Source organism: Seriola aureovittata, chromosome 6, assembly GCF_021018895.1.
Source record: "Seriola aureovittata isolate HTS-2021-v1 ecotype China chromosome 6, ASM2101889v1, whole genome shotgun sequence".
Classification (NCBI taxonomy): domain Eukaryota; kingdom Metazoa; phylum Chordata; class Actinopteri; order Carangiformes; family Carangidae; genus Seriola; species Seriola aureovittata.
In genome coordinates, this window is record NC_079369.1 from 13,123,465 (window position 1) to 13,140,986 (window position 17,522).

Consider the following 17,522-nt stretch of genomic DNA (forward strand, 5'->3'; position numbering starts at 1 on the left):
AGGTAGCAGTTATTCAAGTCTTCCCTATGTAACAACAAAAGACATCACAAAAATTGTGTTATTTTTGTTTGTTTTATTAAAACATTTTCATTTATAATATGTCACAAATATTCAGGCTAGCCTATGTTTTTTCATTATCAAACCATAAAACGGTTACCTACTGTCCAGCACAACTGAATTATTACGACTGTATCAAGAGTATTACATTTAACTCAAAAAGACAAAAGGGGGATTGGTGCATGAAAAATCAACATATTAAAATTGTTTATATGCTGCAATTAAAAAACACTTTATATGGACCTAAAGAATTTCATTGAAAATTCGGATGTACATAAGTTCAAATTGTTTTGTTCCTCCATTATGCTGCTACCAGTACAATGTCATATCATTGTAAACAAACCCCACAGAGATGACTAACATGTAACCCCACAATATAATACCAGGCAAGTATCACAATACCATTGACTAATATAGAGAAGGGTACAGAAAACTACATGCTGATTGATAAAGTTGATTGATGAAGTTGTTGAGCAGTAGTAGAATACCCAAGCAAGCATGTAAGATGTTTTACTGATATTTCCGCACATTGTTCTTTATAATCAGCAAACAAGGGCATTGCATTTTTTTTTACATTTCAGTGGCTCAAGCATCAGGTTTGCCATGTATGGACCATAAGGTGTGATATTTACAATACAGTACTATGATACTTAAAAATGGCTGGTATCACAACTATCATTGAAGGGCCTCTCAGTGAAGATAGTTTTGAAATTTTTGCAATCCTTGGCATAGGAACAAGAATCATGTCTGTTTTTGGCACAGTTATCATCCTACTCTAACAGGGAGTGCAGCTTTTTACAATTGAGCAATACGTAAACATCTTGCTTTTTTTTTTTCTTTTGTGTGTGTGTGTGCGCGTGTGTATCCCTCCCTAAGGAATGCCAAGCATACTGCAATTTTCTTCCCTCTGCTGTTTGACCATACCATACCTTGAGGGACAAAATTTTACAAAAGGAGTGAGAGACAACAGGGAAAGTTTCCAGAACGTGGAAGGGCTTCAATCAGTAGTCATAAGCTGCAAGAAAGAAACAGAAGAGCAGTTAACCACAACTGCCACTCAGTCCGAGTTCACGAGGAAGAGGAGCATGCGATCCACTTTATAGAGAGACGTTGAAATCCACATAGGAGGTATCATGCAGACATGCAATCACACCAAGGTGGTCTTACTTTCTATTGTGAGGATACAGGTGCTGGCTGCTGTGCCTCTGCTGTTCACAGCCTTGCACATGTACTCTCCCTCGTCCTCTGGGAAGGTCTCTGGCAGGTACAGGCAGTATGTCTCTCCTCTCTCTATATACTGATAGTCCTCACAGTCCTGGAGCATCTCTCCCTCAAACCACCAGGTCACCTCCGGCTTCGGCTCCCCGGTGATCTTAACGGTGAACCGAACTGGCTCCGAGTCCACCACTGATTGATTCTTAAGGGGCTTTTTAAACCATGGAGCCCCCGACCTGGCGTGATCCTCCTCATCTTCATAGGCTGCAGAACCATTGATGATGCTACCCTCTTCCTCCCCATCATCCTCCTTTTTCTGTAAACAGATGACAACAAGAAGCACAAATATTTACTAGGGCCAAAGAAACTTTAAAGCGAACTCTTGCTGAGCTGTCAAACATTAGGAATACATATATGGTCATGAACAGGGAAGATTTACTTTTTGGAGGGCAGCATCAATCTCTTGCTGCTCAAACTGCATCCTCTGCAGCTTCTGCTCTTCTATCCTCCTCCTCTCCTCCTCCTCTCTGGCTTTGGCCATTTGCTCAAATCGGGCTCGCATGTCCACCTTCTGTTTGAATGGAGACTCCTCGGGCCTCGTCGGAGTTGATTCTCCTTCCTCATCCTCCTGAAAAACAGCAATTTCAATATGTGACCCTGAAACAGAGGTAGGTGTAAGTCACACATCTGAAAATCACATGCAAGTCTCGAGTCTTAACCTTAAAGTCTCAAGCTAGTCCCAAGTTGCTGTTGTGAGAATCAGTCAAGTCAAGTCCCTGCTTTAAGTCAAGAAAGACAAATCAAGTCATTGCTCACATCAAGCAAGTCACAAGTCAAGTCAAGATAAATGAAATTCTGTTGATCGAACCCAGTTTCCACATCAAAATCAGTAAAAAGACGTGGTCATGAAAAGTTAAGTTTTAAAAACTGTTTGTTTTATAAAATCTTTTAAATCTTGCCGATATTTGACATTTTGTGGCAATGAGTCCGGATCTGTCACAGCAAGCCACCTACTGCTACAATTATTATTTTTAGCTTTATCATTATCATTATTGCCTCCACCAAGGAGATTATGTTTTCACCGGTCTCTGTTTATTTGTCAGCAAAAAGTACTGAACTGATTTGCATGAAATTTGGGGGGGATTTTGAGGGATGGGGCAGGAGCCAGGGAAGAACTCATTATATTCGGGTGCGGATCCAGTTAAAGGGTCGGATCTCATTATTTAATCACCTTCCTTAATGTGTAGGATTGTTTGGAGGTATGTGCTCACTGTGCTTGTTCTCTTTCTTCCTGCAATCCAAATTTGAGTATTTTTGGTCATTTTTCAAAGACAAAATGTAAAAATATGTTGAAAAAAGCAAATTTCTAATGCTCATTTTGATAAATGAAACTTTTTTGATTTGACGACTGTTTGTGGCATTTTGTATTCACATTCCTGTATGGTGCGGGGGTATTCTTACCTCCTGGAACCTCTCAGCTTCTCTCTCTTTAATTTCATCATCAATGGCCTTCCTCCGTGCTCTCTCCATCTCAATCTTTTTCTGGATTTCCTCATCAGTCAGTTGCTTGATCTTCTCAAACTTGGACTTGAGGTTTTTGGCCTGGATGGAGCCGGTTCTCTTGAGCTTAGTCAGCTCTTCATACTCTTTGCTTACAACATCTGAGCTTTCGTTTATTTCGTCCTGTGAAATTGAAGCACAATTAATTGTCATGGCAGGTAGTACTTTATAAATTCTGGAAATGTGCAGAGTAACAAATGAAGAGGTTAAATTTGGAATTGCAATGAAGTGCCCCAAAACGCAAGTTCTGCATGTTTGTGATGTGGAACTTATGTAAAATGCATTTGTTTCAGCTGATATTAAAACAATCAAGTAAACAATTAATCAAGTAAAGTAAAGTATGCTCCATATAAATTTTCAACTGTTCCACACTGACCTCGCCCATTTCTTGTCTGAGTTGTTCGAATTCCTGCTTCTCCTGCTCCATTTTCTTTTTACGCTCCTCCGCCTTACGTCTTCTTTCAGCTTCCTCCTTCTCTTTCAGCAGCTCTTCAAAGTTGATCTCCAGTTTTCTAGGGTGCAGTGCTTCCTGAGAGTCACTCTTCACCAGCCCTTCTTCCTCATCTGGTGCCTATAAACACAAGTACACACAGGCTTAAGTTTGTAACAGAATTGAACTCCAACTACTTACCTAACATTGAATAATGCAATAAAACCGGAAAAAAATGAAGCAGGTGCCATTTCTATTGTTGCATATACCATTTAAAGACAACATGCATCCAAAAAGCCACAGCATCATCTGGATGACGTGTCTCTGTGTCCAGGTATTTAGATCAGATGTATTATTAGTGGCATATCCTATACTGTATGAAGTGTCATTTCCTCTTATGTTTCTGTGAAACAAGGACATTTGAAATTGAAAATATCTTACTGTTTCATCTCCATATGCAGACTTTTCCTGATCCAGGCCAGGGCTCTTAAAGGAAATAATTTGGACAAGGGAACAGCAATGCAGGTGTACCATTTGAGCCCATAAGAATGATATACATGAACAAAAATGATGAATCCACATCCAATTAGAATCCATTTATAGATAATACATAACATATGTAAAATAAGTGTTAGTTTGACCAAAACTGCTTTGGTCATAACTGATATTTATTTATAATGAGTTATATGTCCTAAACATAGCCATGATAATAAGAAATATGTACAGTTTATATGTGTATTGGGCTAGTTGAAATTTTCTTATGTTTCTCCCTGTTCTTTTACCGAGGAAAGCTCAGCAGCTCAGCAGCAAATCAAGTCAAAGGTTGAACAACAATAACAAAGCTATGACATGTTAGTGATCAGCCATATGCGTGCACACTGTACGGCTTTTCGTCACTAAGCCATGTGCACTTACCATGCTCTTGCGGGCCTCAGCAAAAAGCCTCTTCTCCTCTTCCAATCTCTTCTTGGCCTCCTCCTCGGCTTTCTTCTGCTCCTCTTCTCTTCTCTGGCGCTCCAGCTCCTCAAAACTGGCGCATATTTTCCCAGGCTTATTTCCCTCCAGATTCAACAAGGCCATCAGCGCCTCATCATCCTCATCTACAAGCTGAGTAAAAACACAACAAGGTAAGCTTTGACGACTGTGTATAAGAAGTTGCGGATGGCGTAATCATCTTTGGCCAGTTTTATATAACTTTTCAAAATATGGACTTGTAATTGTAAAAAGTGCAAAAGCTAATGAATTGTTGCACATTTTGGTAAATACACTTATTTTCTTTCTGGTGAAAAAGTAAATTAAAAGATTGATACCACTCTCAAATCTGTCTGGTAAAAACAAAGCTACAGCTGGTTAGCTTACCTTAGCACAAAGACTGTAAACAGGGAAACAGCTAGCCTGGGTCTGCCCAGTGGCTACAAAACCCACTAAAGCCTCTAAAGCTCATCACTTAACATGCTATATCTCATTTGCTTAATCCGTACAAAATCTGTGCAAAGAACAATTCGCTGTTTACTGGGGGATACATGCTGGACTATTTCTTGGCCCTGAACAGCCGTCAGACTCCAGGCAGTTACTGCTTCCAGCCCAGTCTAGATGATAACCCACTATAAAATAGTATTGTTTTTACACTTTGGTTTTTGTACTGATTAAACAAATGAGATATTATTGTTAATTCAAGATATTTAGAGGAAGTGATAGAAGGCTTTTGTTACCTTCACAAAGAACCAGGCTAGCTGTTTCCCCCCGTTTCAAGTCTTTGTGCTAAGCTAGGCTAACTGTATGCTTACTGTAGCTTTATGAATAGACAGACATGAGAGCCTCATCAATCTTCACATCTAATTCTCCCATTTTTATGATCATTGAGAACTTGTCTTCCTTAACTTGAGTTGTTGTTGTGGGGAATTCTGTACTTATTTATGGAAAGCATACTGACCATGCTCTTCCTGGCTTCAGCAAAGGCTCTTCTCTCCTCCTCCATCCGTCTCTTGGCCTCTTCCTCTGCTTTCTTGCGCTCTTCTTCAACTCTTTGCCTCTCCAGCTCTTCAAAGCTCAACCTCAGTTTTCCAGGTCGGAACTCCTCCTTGTCTTCTTGAGATGGCTGGGCGTCATCCTCATCTTCTCCCTGATAATACACAAACACACCATAAGCACTGAGTCAGCTCAACAACAGTTCGAACATTCAAAAATCCACTACACAAGAAATCTACGCCTGGAAAAAGATGAGGTGTAAATGGATTCTAATGTTGTAGGTTATCAAAATGGAAAATTAATTTGTCTGATATTGCTGTTTCAGTGGCTGTTTACCATTCCCAGCCGGGCCTCCTCAAAAGCTTTCTTCTCGTCTATCAGACGGCGTTTGGCCTCCTCTTCAGCCTGCTTCTTCCTCTGCTCCTGCCTTTCCTTCTCTATCTCCTCAAATGTCATCTTCAGCTTTCCAGGAGTCACCTGCATCTTCTCAGAGGGCTTCTCCTCTTCATCCTGAAGGCAAGGTGTGAGGTTGAAGGCATTTTTAACACATGATTCTCAATCCACATTTTATGTAAGCTGAATGTTCACAAAAAATGTCAGGGTATCCATTTACCCATATTCCTACCTGTTCAACAACTGAGCGCCGCTTGGCTTCCCTGAAGGAGCGTCTGTTTTCATCGTACCGTCTCTTCTTCTCTTCCTCTGCCTTCTTCTTCACTTCCTCCTCTCGATTCTTCTCCATGTCCTCAAAGTTCATCTTGATTCTGCCAGGAGGTCGTGATGGTTTTGCTGGAACCACCCGTACCAGGATTGTGTCATCTCCTTCCTAAAAAAAAAATGTTTGTTCAAAGTAAGCTTATCCAGGGCACGGAATAAGGAATTCATTAAAATAAATAAACGATGAAATATAGACCATGTTGGCAAGTCATGTGCAAGGGGTTGAGCTCTTATAGATACAGTGACACACTAACTATTCAGAGGTGGAGGAAAATTTAGGTCACTCGCAGTGCATGTGCCCAATACACATAGACTGGGAATAAGAATACATGGGTGGTTTTGGTAGGCAACTTTATTGGCCAAATGTCACCATTTGCAGTAGGTCAGAGGATGGGTGTCAGTCTAAGATAGCAGAGTCTAATTCAGTCACAGTAAGGAGGTCTAAAGCTAATTTAGTCACTGGGAGGTGTGGGAAACAGTTGCCAGTCATATGCTGTCTACACCTGGCAGCTCTGTTCCAGTTGTTTCTAGACAATCAACTCAGCGCTTCCTTAGATTTAAACAGGATCATTTTAATTGTGAGACATATATCATTCAGTTTTGTTGAAAATCCTCAGATGGTCAACAGCTGCTCCTAAATTCAGGACAACCAACTAAAATAAAATAACTGTCTCACAACTTTGTCTGTCATTTTCTGTTTTCTAAGAAACCTCCAAGTCAATTTGTCACAGTTATAGACCCAGTAAATAAACGTCACAGTTTAATTTCCCAACGTGAAGGTCTAAAGCCCTGTCCACACTACTAGGAATACAGTTCAGGTGGTGAAATGGAAATGGTGAAATTAGCTTAAATAATGTCTAATGTAATGTCTAAGTTTTTAATTGTTGAATGTAACTCCCCCAAAGTTGTTAGTTGTTGTTACCCCTTAATTCCAAATGAAAACTCTAGAGGACATGGTCCCAGTGTCCTCGCTGAGGACGCAGAGTTATAAAGATATACTTCAAGTAAAAAGCTGAATTAAACAAATGCTTTTATAACATATAAAGATTTCTATATAGCTGTCGAACATTTAAAGTATTGTTAATGTTATTAGAAATTTGACTGCTCTCACTGTACTAGAGCAGAATTAGGGCAAAGAAGTAGCAGGTAATTGCCTTTAATTGCCTATCTGGTACAAGAATGCTTATGTAACCATTCCCAAGAACTACACTGTCTGTCCGAAGGTACAGTATAATAAGCCTAAAAACACCGTTCATGTTGTCTCATCTGTAACAAGTCTCAGTGAGATGAAATAAAGGTGATCGATTTACCATGAGTTCACATGCTGGTCATGTCAACAAGGCTCCTAGTGGTTTCAGACCTATATCCAGCCTCTGCCAACTGTTTGGATCTCAGATGCCACTTAAAATAACTCATCTGAGTGGCAGCTGAGGATTACCTGAATCATTACAGATACAAGTACGCCATTCTCATCACAAAGGCAGCACTGAACCACTTAGACATGCTGTCCCACTTCCCAGGACAAGGAATTCACCGCAGGCTCACTTACCTCTGCTGCTTTCTGAGCCAATTCTTTCTTGATTTTGGCTTTTTCCAACTTGTCCTGGGCTTCCCTTTTCTTCCTCTCCTCTTCCATCCTCTTCCTTTCCTCTTCTTGTCTTTGTTTTTCCATTTCTGCAAACTTCCCCTTCACACTACCTGAGGATTTAACAGAGCATGACAAAAGTCTTCAACCTCCCCCTCCTTCCAGATGAATATCCATCTATTCTACCCTTCGCACCCTTTGTTTTGTCTTACCTGTGATTTTGGGAACGTAGGATTTTTCAACCTTTGCTGGCTTCACCTCTTCCTCCTCATCACTGGAAGCAAGTAGTTCTTTTATCTGTGGTAGATCAGATGGAGAGTATGGTGAGGTTACAGTTTAGCTGGGATCATCTCCTTTGCCACTCAGGAGCCATGCTGGTCCCAGCAAGAACAAGGGCCTAATCCCTGCTAATAGCCGGATCATGTGACTTGCAGGTGGGTCTGTGATTGGGCCATGATGTTGTTGCACAGAGAGGAGATGAGCGTAGGTGTCCAGGTCTGGCCAACTATGGCACGACTGTACACAGGAAGGTTGTTCTGTCTGAGTATCACTGATAATCCACTCACATAACACCGTATCACTGCATTTGTTTCACCACAGTCGATCTCAAAGTCAAGCTGCCTCAACTCTTGATTTCTTAATCTCTTACATTCCCCATTAATTTTCCCACAAGCAGCTTCTAAGTCAAAAAATATATCTTCCACACTTCATGTCAGTATCATACATGTGTGTATTCTCTGTTTTTTCTAGTGCATCAATGAAGGAGACGTCTTCAAATATCTTGTTTTGCCCATCTCTAAACCTAAAGATATTCTGTTCACAATAAAATTTAAAAAACAGATAAAAGCAGCAAACGCTCACATTTGTACATTTACTCATGTACTGCACTTCTACAACTTTGAGGTATTTCAATTTTCTGTATACCATACTTCTACTCCTCTACATTTCAGAGGAATATATTGTACTTTTTATTCCACTACGTTAATTTAATAACTTTAGCCACTAGTTACTTCGCAGACTCAAATGAGATTATACAGAATATAATCAATAAATTGGCTGTATTGGTTGTACAATTGGATGTACTGGTAAAGGTTAAGATAAGACTTTACTGGTCCCTGGGGTAAACTCACAAGTTACCCAGCATTATATAGAGTCATTAAATTACCCCCACCTTTACCAGCTGCAACATTAAAATGATGTACACATGAATGCATTCCTAATTATATCCAACAATATAAAGTTGTAAAAGCTTTGAATGCATGACTTATACTACACTGCTGTGTTGCTGCTTTTATTTCAGGAAAAGATCACAACTTGAAAGATGCTATACAAATAACATTCATTATTATTACTATTATATTATTTCCCTGATATTTTGCCTGATGTATTTCGTATATCCTAAAATTTGGGATCTGGATCACAATTTAAAATGAACTGCACTGAGCTGAACAATGTTTGGCTGCACAAAATGCAAGTTAAATGATGAAGCTACTGGAGGGCCAGTGGAGTTCTGAGTTCTGTTGTTTAGTGTTCCTTTTGCACATTGATAGAGTTAAAGTTACATTTAAAAAGCAAACAAACAAACGCACCATCTTTTTAAGTCAAGCACAAAGCAAAGCTGAATGTTATATGAAGTAAAGATAATTAATAGGTTAATTGCATGAAACACTGTGTGGTCAATGTTGCAGTGCGGTGTATAGAAGACAGTGAATTCTCACTCAAACTGGCAGCCTTGTCCACCCGTCATGCCTCATCATGCCATGCAGGTCACGGTCAGAGGTTAATGGGGTTATCTGTCTTTGACCTGCTGCTTCCTGCGATTCCATTCTCTCTCCTTGACGTATTGGTCTTTCCTCTTCTGCTGCTGGTCCTTGTTCCTTTGCCTGCTGCGCTCCTCCCTGGCCTTCTGCATGGCCTCATACTTGTTCGTCACATCCCCCTTGTCTTTGTTCATCTTGGGCACGTAGCTTCTGGCCACCGGCTTTCTGGATCGGAGGAGTTTCTGTGGTTTAACAGTCAAAAAAGAGAAAATGATAAGAGAAAGTTATCTTAAGTAACAGGGGGAACGGTTTCTCTCAAGGGCAATATTCATATGGAGGACAATCACATCATCTAATATGATAAACTAATGTTTATCATATTAGGTTTCTGTCTCACCTCTTTCTTAAGAGCCAAATCAGACATATTCTGATCTTCATTTGTGTCAGGTTGTGCATCCTCCTCCTCCTTCTCTCTGTCCTGTGATACTCCATTAACAGCTTCTGGTTTTTCATTTTTCTCTTTGGCTGTGTCATTTTCTTTGTGCTCCACACCGTTCATATGTGGCTTGTCAGTCTCGTCACTCTTTTCTTCATCATTCATGTGGCAAGGCTTTTTGTCTTCTGTGTGTGATGCTTTCTCACTTTTCTCCTCAGTGTCATCATCTTCATTAACCGCCACATCATTCTCCTCATGTGTCATATCATCTACCTTACTTTCAGTTTCGCTCATGCTGTGCTCGTTTTCATTAGTGACATCATCCATGTCGTGGGCGACTGCAGCCGCGACCTGCGCCACCTCCGTCATGTTTGTACCACAATGACAAGTTGACAAACAGGCTCTTTTAAAATGTCACCTGTAAAGCAAAGGAGGAACAGGGCAAATATTACTGTATTGTTGCATAATGCACAATGGATTTACTGAAGCCAATCTGCTTTAAACACAACAAAAGGGAAGAATTTTGACCATATAACATGATGCATCGCTCATTTCCACTGAATTATCAAATGTATTGCTTTTTAAATACAATATGGAAAGGGCTATTAAGCAATTAATTGACTGACATTGCAAAAAAAACAACTTAATACTTCATATTAATACATTTATTTGAAAAAATTCAAGATAAGTAGCTGAATATCCATATGTGCTCTCATTGGATGTTACATGAATTTGTCATTTAATGCCTGTCCCTTCGTGTTGACAAGATTCACTTCTTTTTTTGACAAATTCTTGGTTAAATAGTTAATTTGTAAGATTTTTTCATAAGCCATGGTTTTATTTGACAGTTAAATATCTTTTTTTCATCAAGTAAAACGTTTATGGACCTGATCTGGGGCTGGGATTTATATGTGCAACAGGCCCCTCTTTAAAACAAAGTTAAGGGCAAAGAGAGCTGCTCCACTTCTCAGTATGTTGAGAAAGAGCGCAATGGAAGCTCTTTGACCTCTATTTATAGCCCACTTGTGGGTGCAGGACATGTGATCATGGCTATTTCTGACGAGTGATAGGCAGTTGGACAGAGCTCAAGTTGGCACCCACATGTCGCCCCACAGACCCTTGACAAAATGGCCAGACTAAGAGGTAGACAACTGGATGAATGAGAGACTGTTTGGACTGTTAGTCATCCAACACTAAAACTGTTGCTGTTTATCAGTGTCCTCAAATACCTATTCTATTCAGGTCTGAAGATCATAGTGTGGCACGACCCTGCTAATCAGGAGCTTGGCCATAATGTGTTGCATGGTATACAAATAGTGGAAATATAGAACTATGAACCACTGTCTATCCCATATCACTGTTATTTGGCCTATGATGCTCAGCACACAGTCAATGGAGTCCACAATGAGGTTTGACCACTACAGGCCTCAGAGGTGTGGCCAATGTAAAATGAGATTCAGAAGTCATCGGCCCAGCTTCACAACACAATAAAAAAAATACTCTCATGGCTGAAATTAATTAATTGTATTTTTCTCTTTAGTATAGTTTGTAAGAGTCTACATGTGTGTTCATGCTTCTGTCAACACACATACACAGAATTTGCAAATTTGGCAAAATGTTTAAAATTAGAATAACAATAAATTTATAAGTAGACCAGTGACTTTGACATTAAAGCAAGTTTCATAACATAATCATGGTGCTTGCTTAGTGCTTATTGCTTATTGATTGTTATCGGTTTTGATTCCCTTCATCTCCCGACTTCAGTCCTAGTAAGAAGTAGGTAAATGACAGGAGACTGAACAAAATAAGAGTTGTATCAGATCCTCATCGTCCATTTTGAAACTGCAGCAAGTGACAGTGTTTCTTCTGTTGTGTATTGATAAATACAATTTAGAATACTCAATGAAATAATCTTTCATGATTAGTTCTCAGTTCCTATGAGTTAACTTTCTAAAAAAAAATCCAGTTACAGGTTTTAGGTTTGGCTGGTGATGTCCTATTTCTGTACTCAGCTGGCACAAGATATCATGACTCTGTGTAAGAAAAAATAGTTTGACACATATACAAGTGGATTAATATGGTAATGTACCATTCTGACAACTACAACCTATACCAATCTGAATTATATTGATTCCTCTCTGTATGACTGGTTACACATTCTGGAGTAACTAATACTATATGTAACTGTAACTCACCACAATTTTAAAAGAAAATAGGCTGATAGATTTACACATGCAGATACCAGATACATGTGATGCCTCAGGCTACGATCTGTTTAAGACAACTATCAATTAAACTCAAGCAGCTTTGACCTTGCTAAATCATGGCGAACAGGCCAATCTGTGTTTTTTTCAGACCTAATCTGGCTACATGATCTATAAAACGAGAGTTTACCTATTTAGCGTGATGTCTTCCTCCTGTGTATGGTTTTTTTTTAAATCCTCAGGGTAGATATAAACCAGAAGAAGTGAAACTCTGGGCCAAGCGGGACAAATCCGAGATCTGATCAACCGGTGCACCAACTCGACTGGCTGCTGGTTGTGTGGCGATGAGCCGTTTCCATAAAAGTACCGTTACTTTCTACTGGATACTGCATTCCGCGCGCGGCTGCCACAGGTTCAGCTGTTGCCTCGCGCGGGCGTGTGCACAGACACACACATGCACCCACTCAGGCCCATCCTGATCACTTGCAGTCACAGCTGCATAAATAATGTTAATAATTTGTCAATTTTTTTGTTCGAACTAATGGGACCAATTATTGTGTTGTCAATGGTTATTTTGTAGTGATTTTTTGTACATAGTTACTCTTTGACCTGAGTGACATCATTTATTCTAGTCCCATTTCCCACACATTAACCACAATACACTGTGTGATAGTGTGTCTACACTACAAACGTTTATTTATGATAACTATGGCTGTAGTTCTATAGCCTACCATAGAATACCACAATGCCAGCAGGATTTTGTTTTGTTTTGCATAAAATATCTTATCTCCAAATATCTCCAAATTATGGCAGTGGTTTTGATGTGCAACAACAGTTCCCTTAATAATATGCCTAATGTTAATATGCTGATTATTACTTATTGTCTTTGTCTTTTCTCCTGTCTGCCTTGATTTTGTCATCCATTTGCCATTTTCTATTTTCATAGGTATTTAGCAGTTAGAAGAAGTACCCTATATAAAAACTAAATAAACGGTTTATAACACCTTATAATGTAGTTGCGTGCTGGACATTTTAAGTGCTTATTAATGCACAGTATTTGTCAAGAATGAAAACTGTGCCTATAAATACATATTATTACAATTATCCTGTGGGCCTCTACTTATGGTACCCACAGAAGTTGTTATAGTTGTTATCAAATACATTAATAAACACTGAGATCTGGTTACCACTACATTATAGGGTGTTATAAACAAGTATTAACTGTTTATGTAGTGCTTATAGATGCTAAATATGGGGACTTAAAATGTCGCTAGTTTTATTTTCACCAGGGATGGACTAACAAGAAAAAAAGTAGCTGAATTGTCTGATACAAGAGAAACTAGACACTCTTCTGGTCATGTCTGTTTGGGAGCACTACAGTCTAAATGCAGACGGACATGTTGGCCTGTTACAACCAGGATTCCTGACTTATCAGTTAAGAGGGAAACCGGCTTGCCCTTTGCTGTGATAATGTGATAACCTAGATATTGCTGTCATTCTGCTATGCAATGACGGTTGGAACTCATATCATCATGCAAAGAGCCACTCATCACCAGTTTTTCAGTATGGTCACATGTAGTCAGTAACCATAAATTCCTACATGTCAGATATTTTGAAGTAATATATATAAGCTCACAGGATAACATATTCATTATAGTCCTGACACGCTACCCAATGGGTAAGTCTCATTTGAACTCTCACTGTGGATGGATGTAAATAGAATCCCTGCTGCAGACACACTTTGTCTGCTCCACTGGCTCCATCCACAGCTGCTGACTCACTGACCAAACAGGCCTGGGGGAGAAAATACAGCAAGTCCCCATTCAAGTATTCTAGGAATGTTACAGACTTCTTGAGAAGTGGTACACAAAAGCTTTTGGTAAATTTGCAGTTACACAAATTTTTTATCAATATGTAAATAATCATAGTATATATATATATATATATATATATATATATAGTCTGGTACACTGTAATAGGCTATGACATTCACATGGAAATTATAATGTGAAATTAACAGGTTGAAGGTAAATGTCAGGGTAAGTACGATTGTTACATATTTCAGCAATCACTCACTGTGAGGCTTTGGGAAAACCCCAACTAGAGGGCTAAAGCTCCCACTAATACTCTACTTAGAAGTGAAATCTGAGAGCCAAAGTATAATTGGAACAGAAAGAAATGGGGGATTCTTTTGATAAAAGGGATTGGAAGGTCTTTGTCTGCGAAAAGTAAAGCCTTCAGGTGTAGGCAGAGAGAAACAGAACCGATTAGTGGTTTTAATAATTCAAATATAAATAATAAATGTACTTCAAACTCACAAAACAGGCGCAGAGTTTTCATTTGTCTTTATGTTGTTCTCTCTGGGCTTCATTTTTCTACTGTATCTGATATATGCACTGACATGGATGCATGGGTTTTTGTTAGCCTGCTGTGTCTAAATGTGGGAACACGTAAATGTATTCTATTAAAAGTTACATTTGAACATGACAAGAAATAATTTTGGAAGAAAAGCATGTTTTGGAGTTGCTCTTTTCATGTCCTGATTTATTCACTTCCTGCTAAGAAGGGGCTCCGTCCTCCTCTGTTCTGCAGGACACCAGGGACAACAAGGGGACTGCTTTAAATAGCACCACAGCTGTGGCAACTAATCAACCCTGCACGGACAGCTAACCTGAGTCAGACTGTGCGTTACCCTCAGCTGCTGCAGCTCAGTCCTGACACCCCTATAAACATTTTTGCAGTGGTACAGCCCCACACCCCCTGCTGAAGCCCCAGTAGACTAGCTCAGCAGGTCAAAACTGTATCAGTGTGCTGGTGGATGGACACATCAGTGCCGACTGTCCACAGAACCATTTTCACTTCATATCAGCAGCTATCAGATTAAAAAAAACAGCTTATTCTATGAACAGTGTCTCCCCTACCACTTTCACCAACCACACAAACTGTCGACAAATCATCCAAGATTTTAAGCCTCCCCCTCCACTATCTGAAACACTGTGTAAAAAAAACAAGACAACTAGGACACACTACAGGTTCCTGTCCACCAAAACATGAGAAACCTTCTTCATTAATGTCTAACATACAGTATATTCTGCTGGAACTCAATCGTGTCAGTCATGTCTTGACCTTGCCTGGGTGCCTATAGGGATACTGGTGTTGTTGAAGTGAGTTTTTAAAGAAAATAGAGGAATGCCACTGAGCTGCAGTATAGTCTGCTGTTCATGGATAACAGTCTCTTAAGACAGACAACTGTACTGATCTGTAAGATGATCTGAAGGCTGAAGAGATGTCGGGACGCTCTGCTGTGTTCTTGCTGTGGGTTTGCATGTGCTAACCAGACAAGAGTGTTAGCAGACCACATAGGTGATGAACTCTGGTGCACTCTGATGAACTAATGGCGTCTCTGTCTTTTTTCCAGTTGTACAGGGTTGACTGAGGTGAAATTTGTTGCTGCTGAATTAACTGGCCAAAATGCTGCAAGCTAAAAACTACACAGATAAGTTTCGCTGTTTTGCAGAAGACAATCAAGTTCTCAGCATACAGTGCCATTTCTTTTGAACTAATCAATGTAGAGATACTGCAGAATTTATCTCTACAAGGTTTGCAATTGAACCATTTCTGTCTTGAACTACATGAGTAGAAAGTAATGTCATAATTTCCCAGCTGTGACCACTGAGTTCTCAGCTGTCATGAGGGAAAAAAGCAACTCTACCACAGAACAGGTGCTGACTGTGGGCAGAGCAAGCCACACTCTTACCAGGCTGCTTTAAAGACAAAGCTAACTTTTACAAGTGAGTGCTTTTTTCAACATGAAATTTTAAGAGAACAGGTAATGTAATTAAATTCAGTACTATATGCAAAAATGTGAAAAGGGACTGATATAATTTATATAATATAATCATTTAAAATCTGGTAACAATACACTGCAAGATTGTCTTTGAAAATAACTATTCCATCCACAGGTAAGATGTGGTCTGAAACAGCCCAAAGTTAATTTGAGCCCTATCAGTTAACAGGCATTCCTAAATCAGACATAACTCTTTATGACTGGGTTGTTGACAGTGCTACTATCCATGACTGGCCACAGTCTCACAATCTCTCAATCAAACTCAATCTCACAACACCAGCCACTGGATTGAAGAAGACATATGATTGTGCACCAGTCTATACTTGGTACCATGCTCTGATCTCTTATACAGGCGTTTTGTTTGACTGTTTTTTCCTGTCATCATCATGAGGAAGGATACATTTTGCCTCCTCAATTGTTCAATTAAACCATAAGGCCGTTTCCTTTACAGATACCACCCAAGTTCCTTCCTGTTATTAACACTGAGGTGTGAGTGCTTGTGCAGAATTCATGGATCTCTCACTGCCCCCTAGTGAAAACAGTTACAACATTACAGGTTAAAAGTCTTCACTTGTGTGAGTAAACTTTTACAAGAAAAGAGCCCATAGCCTATTTTGTTTATCTTTTGGAAAGGGAGGCCGAATGTGCTTTTAACAGTTGATTTTTGCTTATTGGATGTCCTCACAGCTTCACTGAATTACTTTGACACTGACAAAATCTTAAAAACCTGATGATCAGGCAAGTTCCGAAGCCTTCCAATTCCCTTTAGTCTACATGAGAGATCAAGATCTCATAATGATGAAATTTCTCATAACTATGACATAAGTCATTATGCACTTGAGTCACTGATGTACATTCAATATTTCATGTCTGTATGCTTTAGCTCAAAGGCTCTTTGCAGATAAAAGTAGACTGAAACATGGAAACACGAACTTAATAAGGGAGTAAATGGTGGTTGTGTAACACAGTTCCTTATTCTATCAGAGATTACAAAGCCTGTTTTTCCTTCTACATTGTTTACACATATTTACATTGTGGCCTCAGATCATGTCAGCACACCAGAACCAATTATCAAGTCATGCAAAATGAATTTAGATCAGATGACTGATCTTTTCTGTTTCTTATGTAGGCTGCACACTCACACAAGCGTCTGAAATATGGCATGTGATATTGTTGGGGCAACACATAGCAAGAGCTGGTTAGGCCTCTCTTCGAGACTGGGAAACAGAGCTCATTCTCTTATTTCATGCTCTGGCTCAGTAACACAGTGTGAATGTTTGAGTTCCTTCCTCATAGAACAATGTACACAAAAAAAAAATCATAGGTGATCACTATTGCCAACTTCCAGTTAGTTTTGAAGTGTGTAGCCAATAGCATAATTAGTCTATGTATTTGCTTCTAAATTAGTTTGTTTTTACATTATTTTAGATATGTTTTATTTCACCTGTTTATGCATCTTAACTGGATATGATAATGCCTTACTTTAAATCTTTGGATTTCATAAGCGACATATAAACTGTTAATAAACAGGAAAAATGGTGGAAGTACAGTGTCTCATTTGAAAATATCTGAAAAGATGAGATTGCAGTCCAAATGTGGATAATGAGTAAGAAAAACTAGAGGACATTAGAGGACAGTATCCTCATGCAAATACTGAAATATCTTAATACATTTTCTGTACCAATGAAAGTAAGTTGAATATAAGTGATGAAATGAAAACGGTTAATATAGTTTGGTAAGTGC

At 39.3% G+C, this 17,522-nt stretch overlaps 1 protein-coding gene across 3 annotated transcripts; it reads right to left on the reverse strand.

The window, feature by feature from the left end:
- Positions 1 to 53: 53 nt before the first annotated feature.
- On the reverse strand, positions 54 to 12,276 carry nexn (nexilin (F actin binding protein)). 3 transcript variants are annotated; one of them, XM_056378183.1, is made up of 15 exons: positions 12,123 to 12,276; positions 9,690 to 10,146; positions 9,337 to 9,534; positions 7,745 to 7,829; positions 7,497 to 7,645; positions 5,856 to 6,056; positions 5,567 to 5,740; positions 5,196 to 5,384; positions 4,178 to 4,369; positions 3,704 to 3,748; positions 3,209 to 3,403; positions 2,734 to 2,955; positions 1,712 to 1,900; positions 1,225 to 1,588; positions 54 to 1,072 (listed from the first exon to the last, which is right to left on the reverse strand). In XM_056378183.1, exons 2-15 carry the CDS (start codon positions 10,095 to 10,097, stop codon positions 1,059 to 1,061), a joined length of 2,625 nt encoding a protein of 874 aa, XP_056234158.1. In that variant the 5' UTR covers positions 10,098 to 10,146; positions 12,123 to 12,276; the 3' UTR covers positions 54 to 1,058. The 3 variants fall into 3 exon arrangements, with proteins under 3 accessions (XP_056234158.1, XP_056234157.1, XP_056234159.1); XM_056378182.1 differs by lacking the exon at positions 54 to 1,072 and having other exon boundaries at positions 1,190 to 1,588; XM_056378184.1 differs by lacking the exons at positions 54 to 1,072; positions 3,704 to 3,748 and having other exon boundaries at positions 1,190 to 1,588.
- Between the last annotated feature and the right edge of the window lie 5,246 nt (positions 12,277 to 17,522).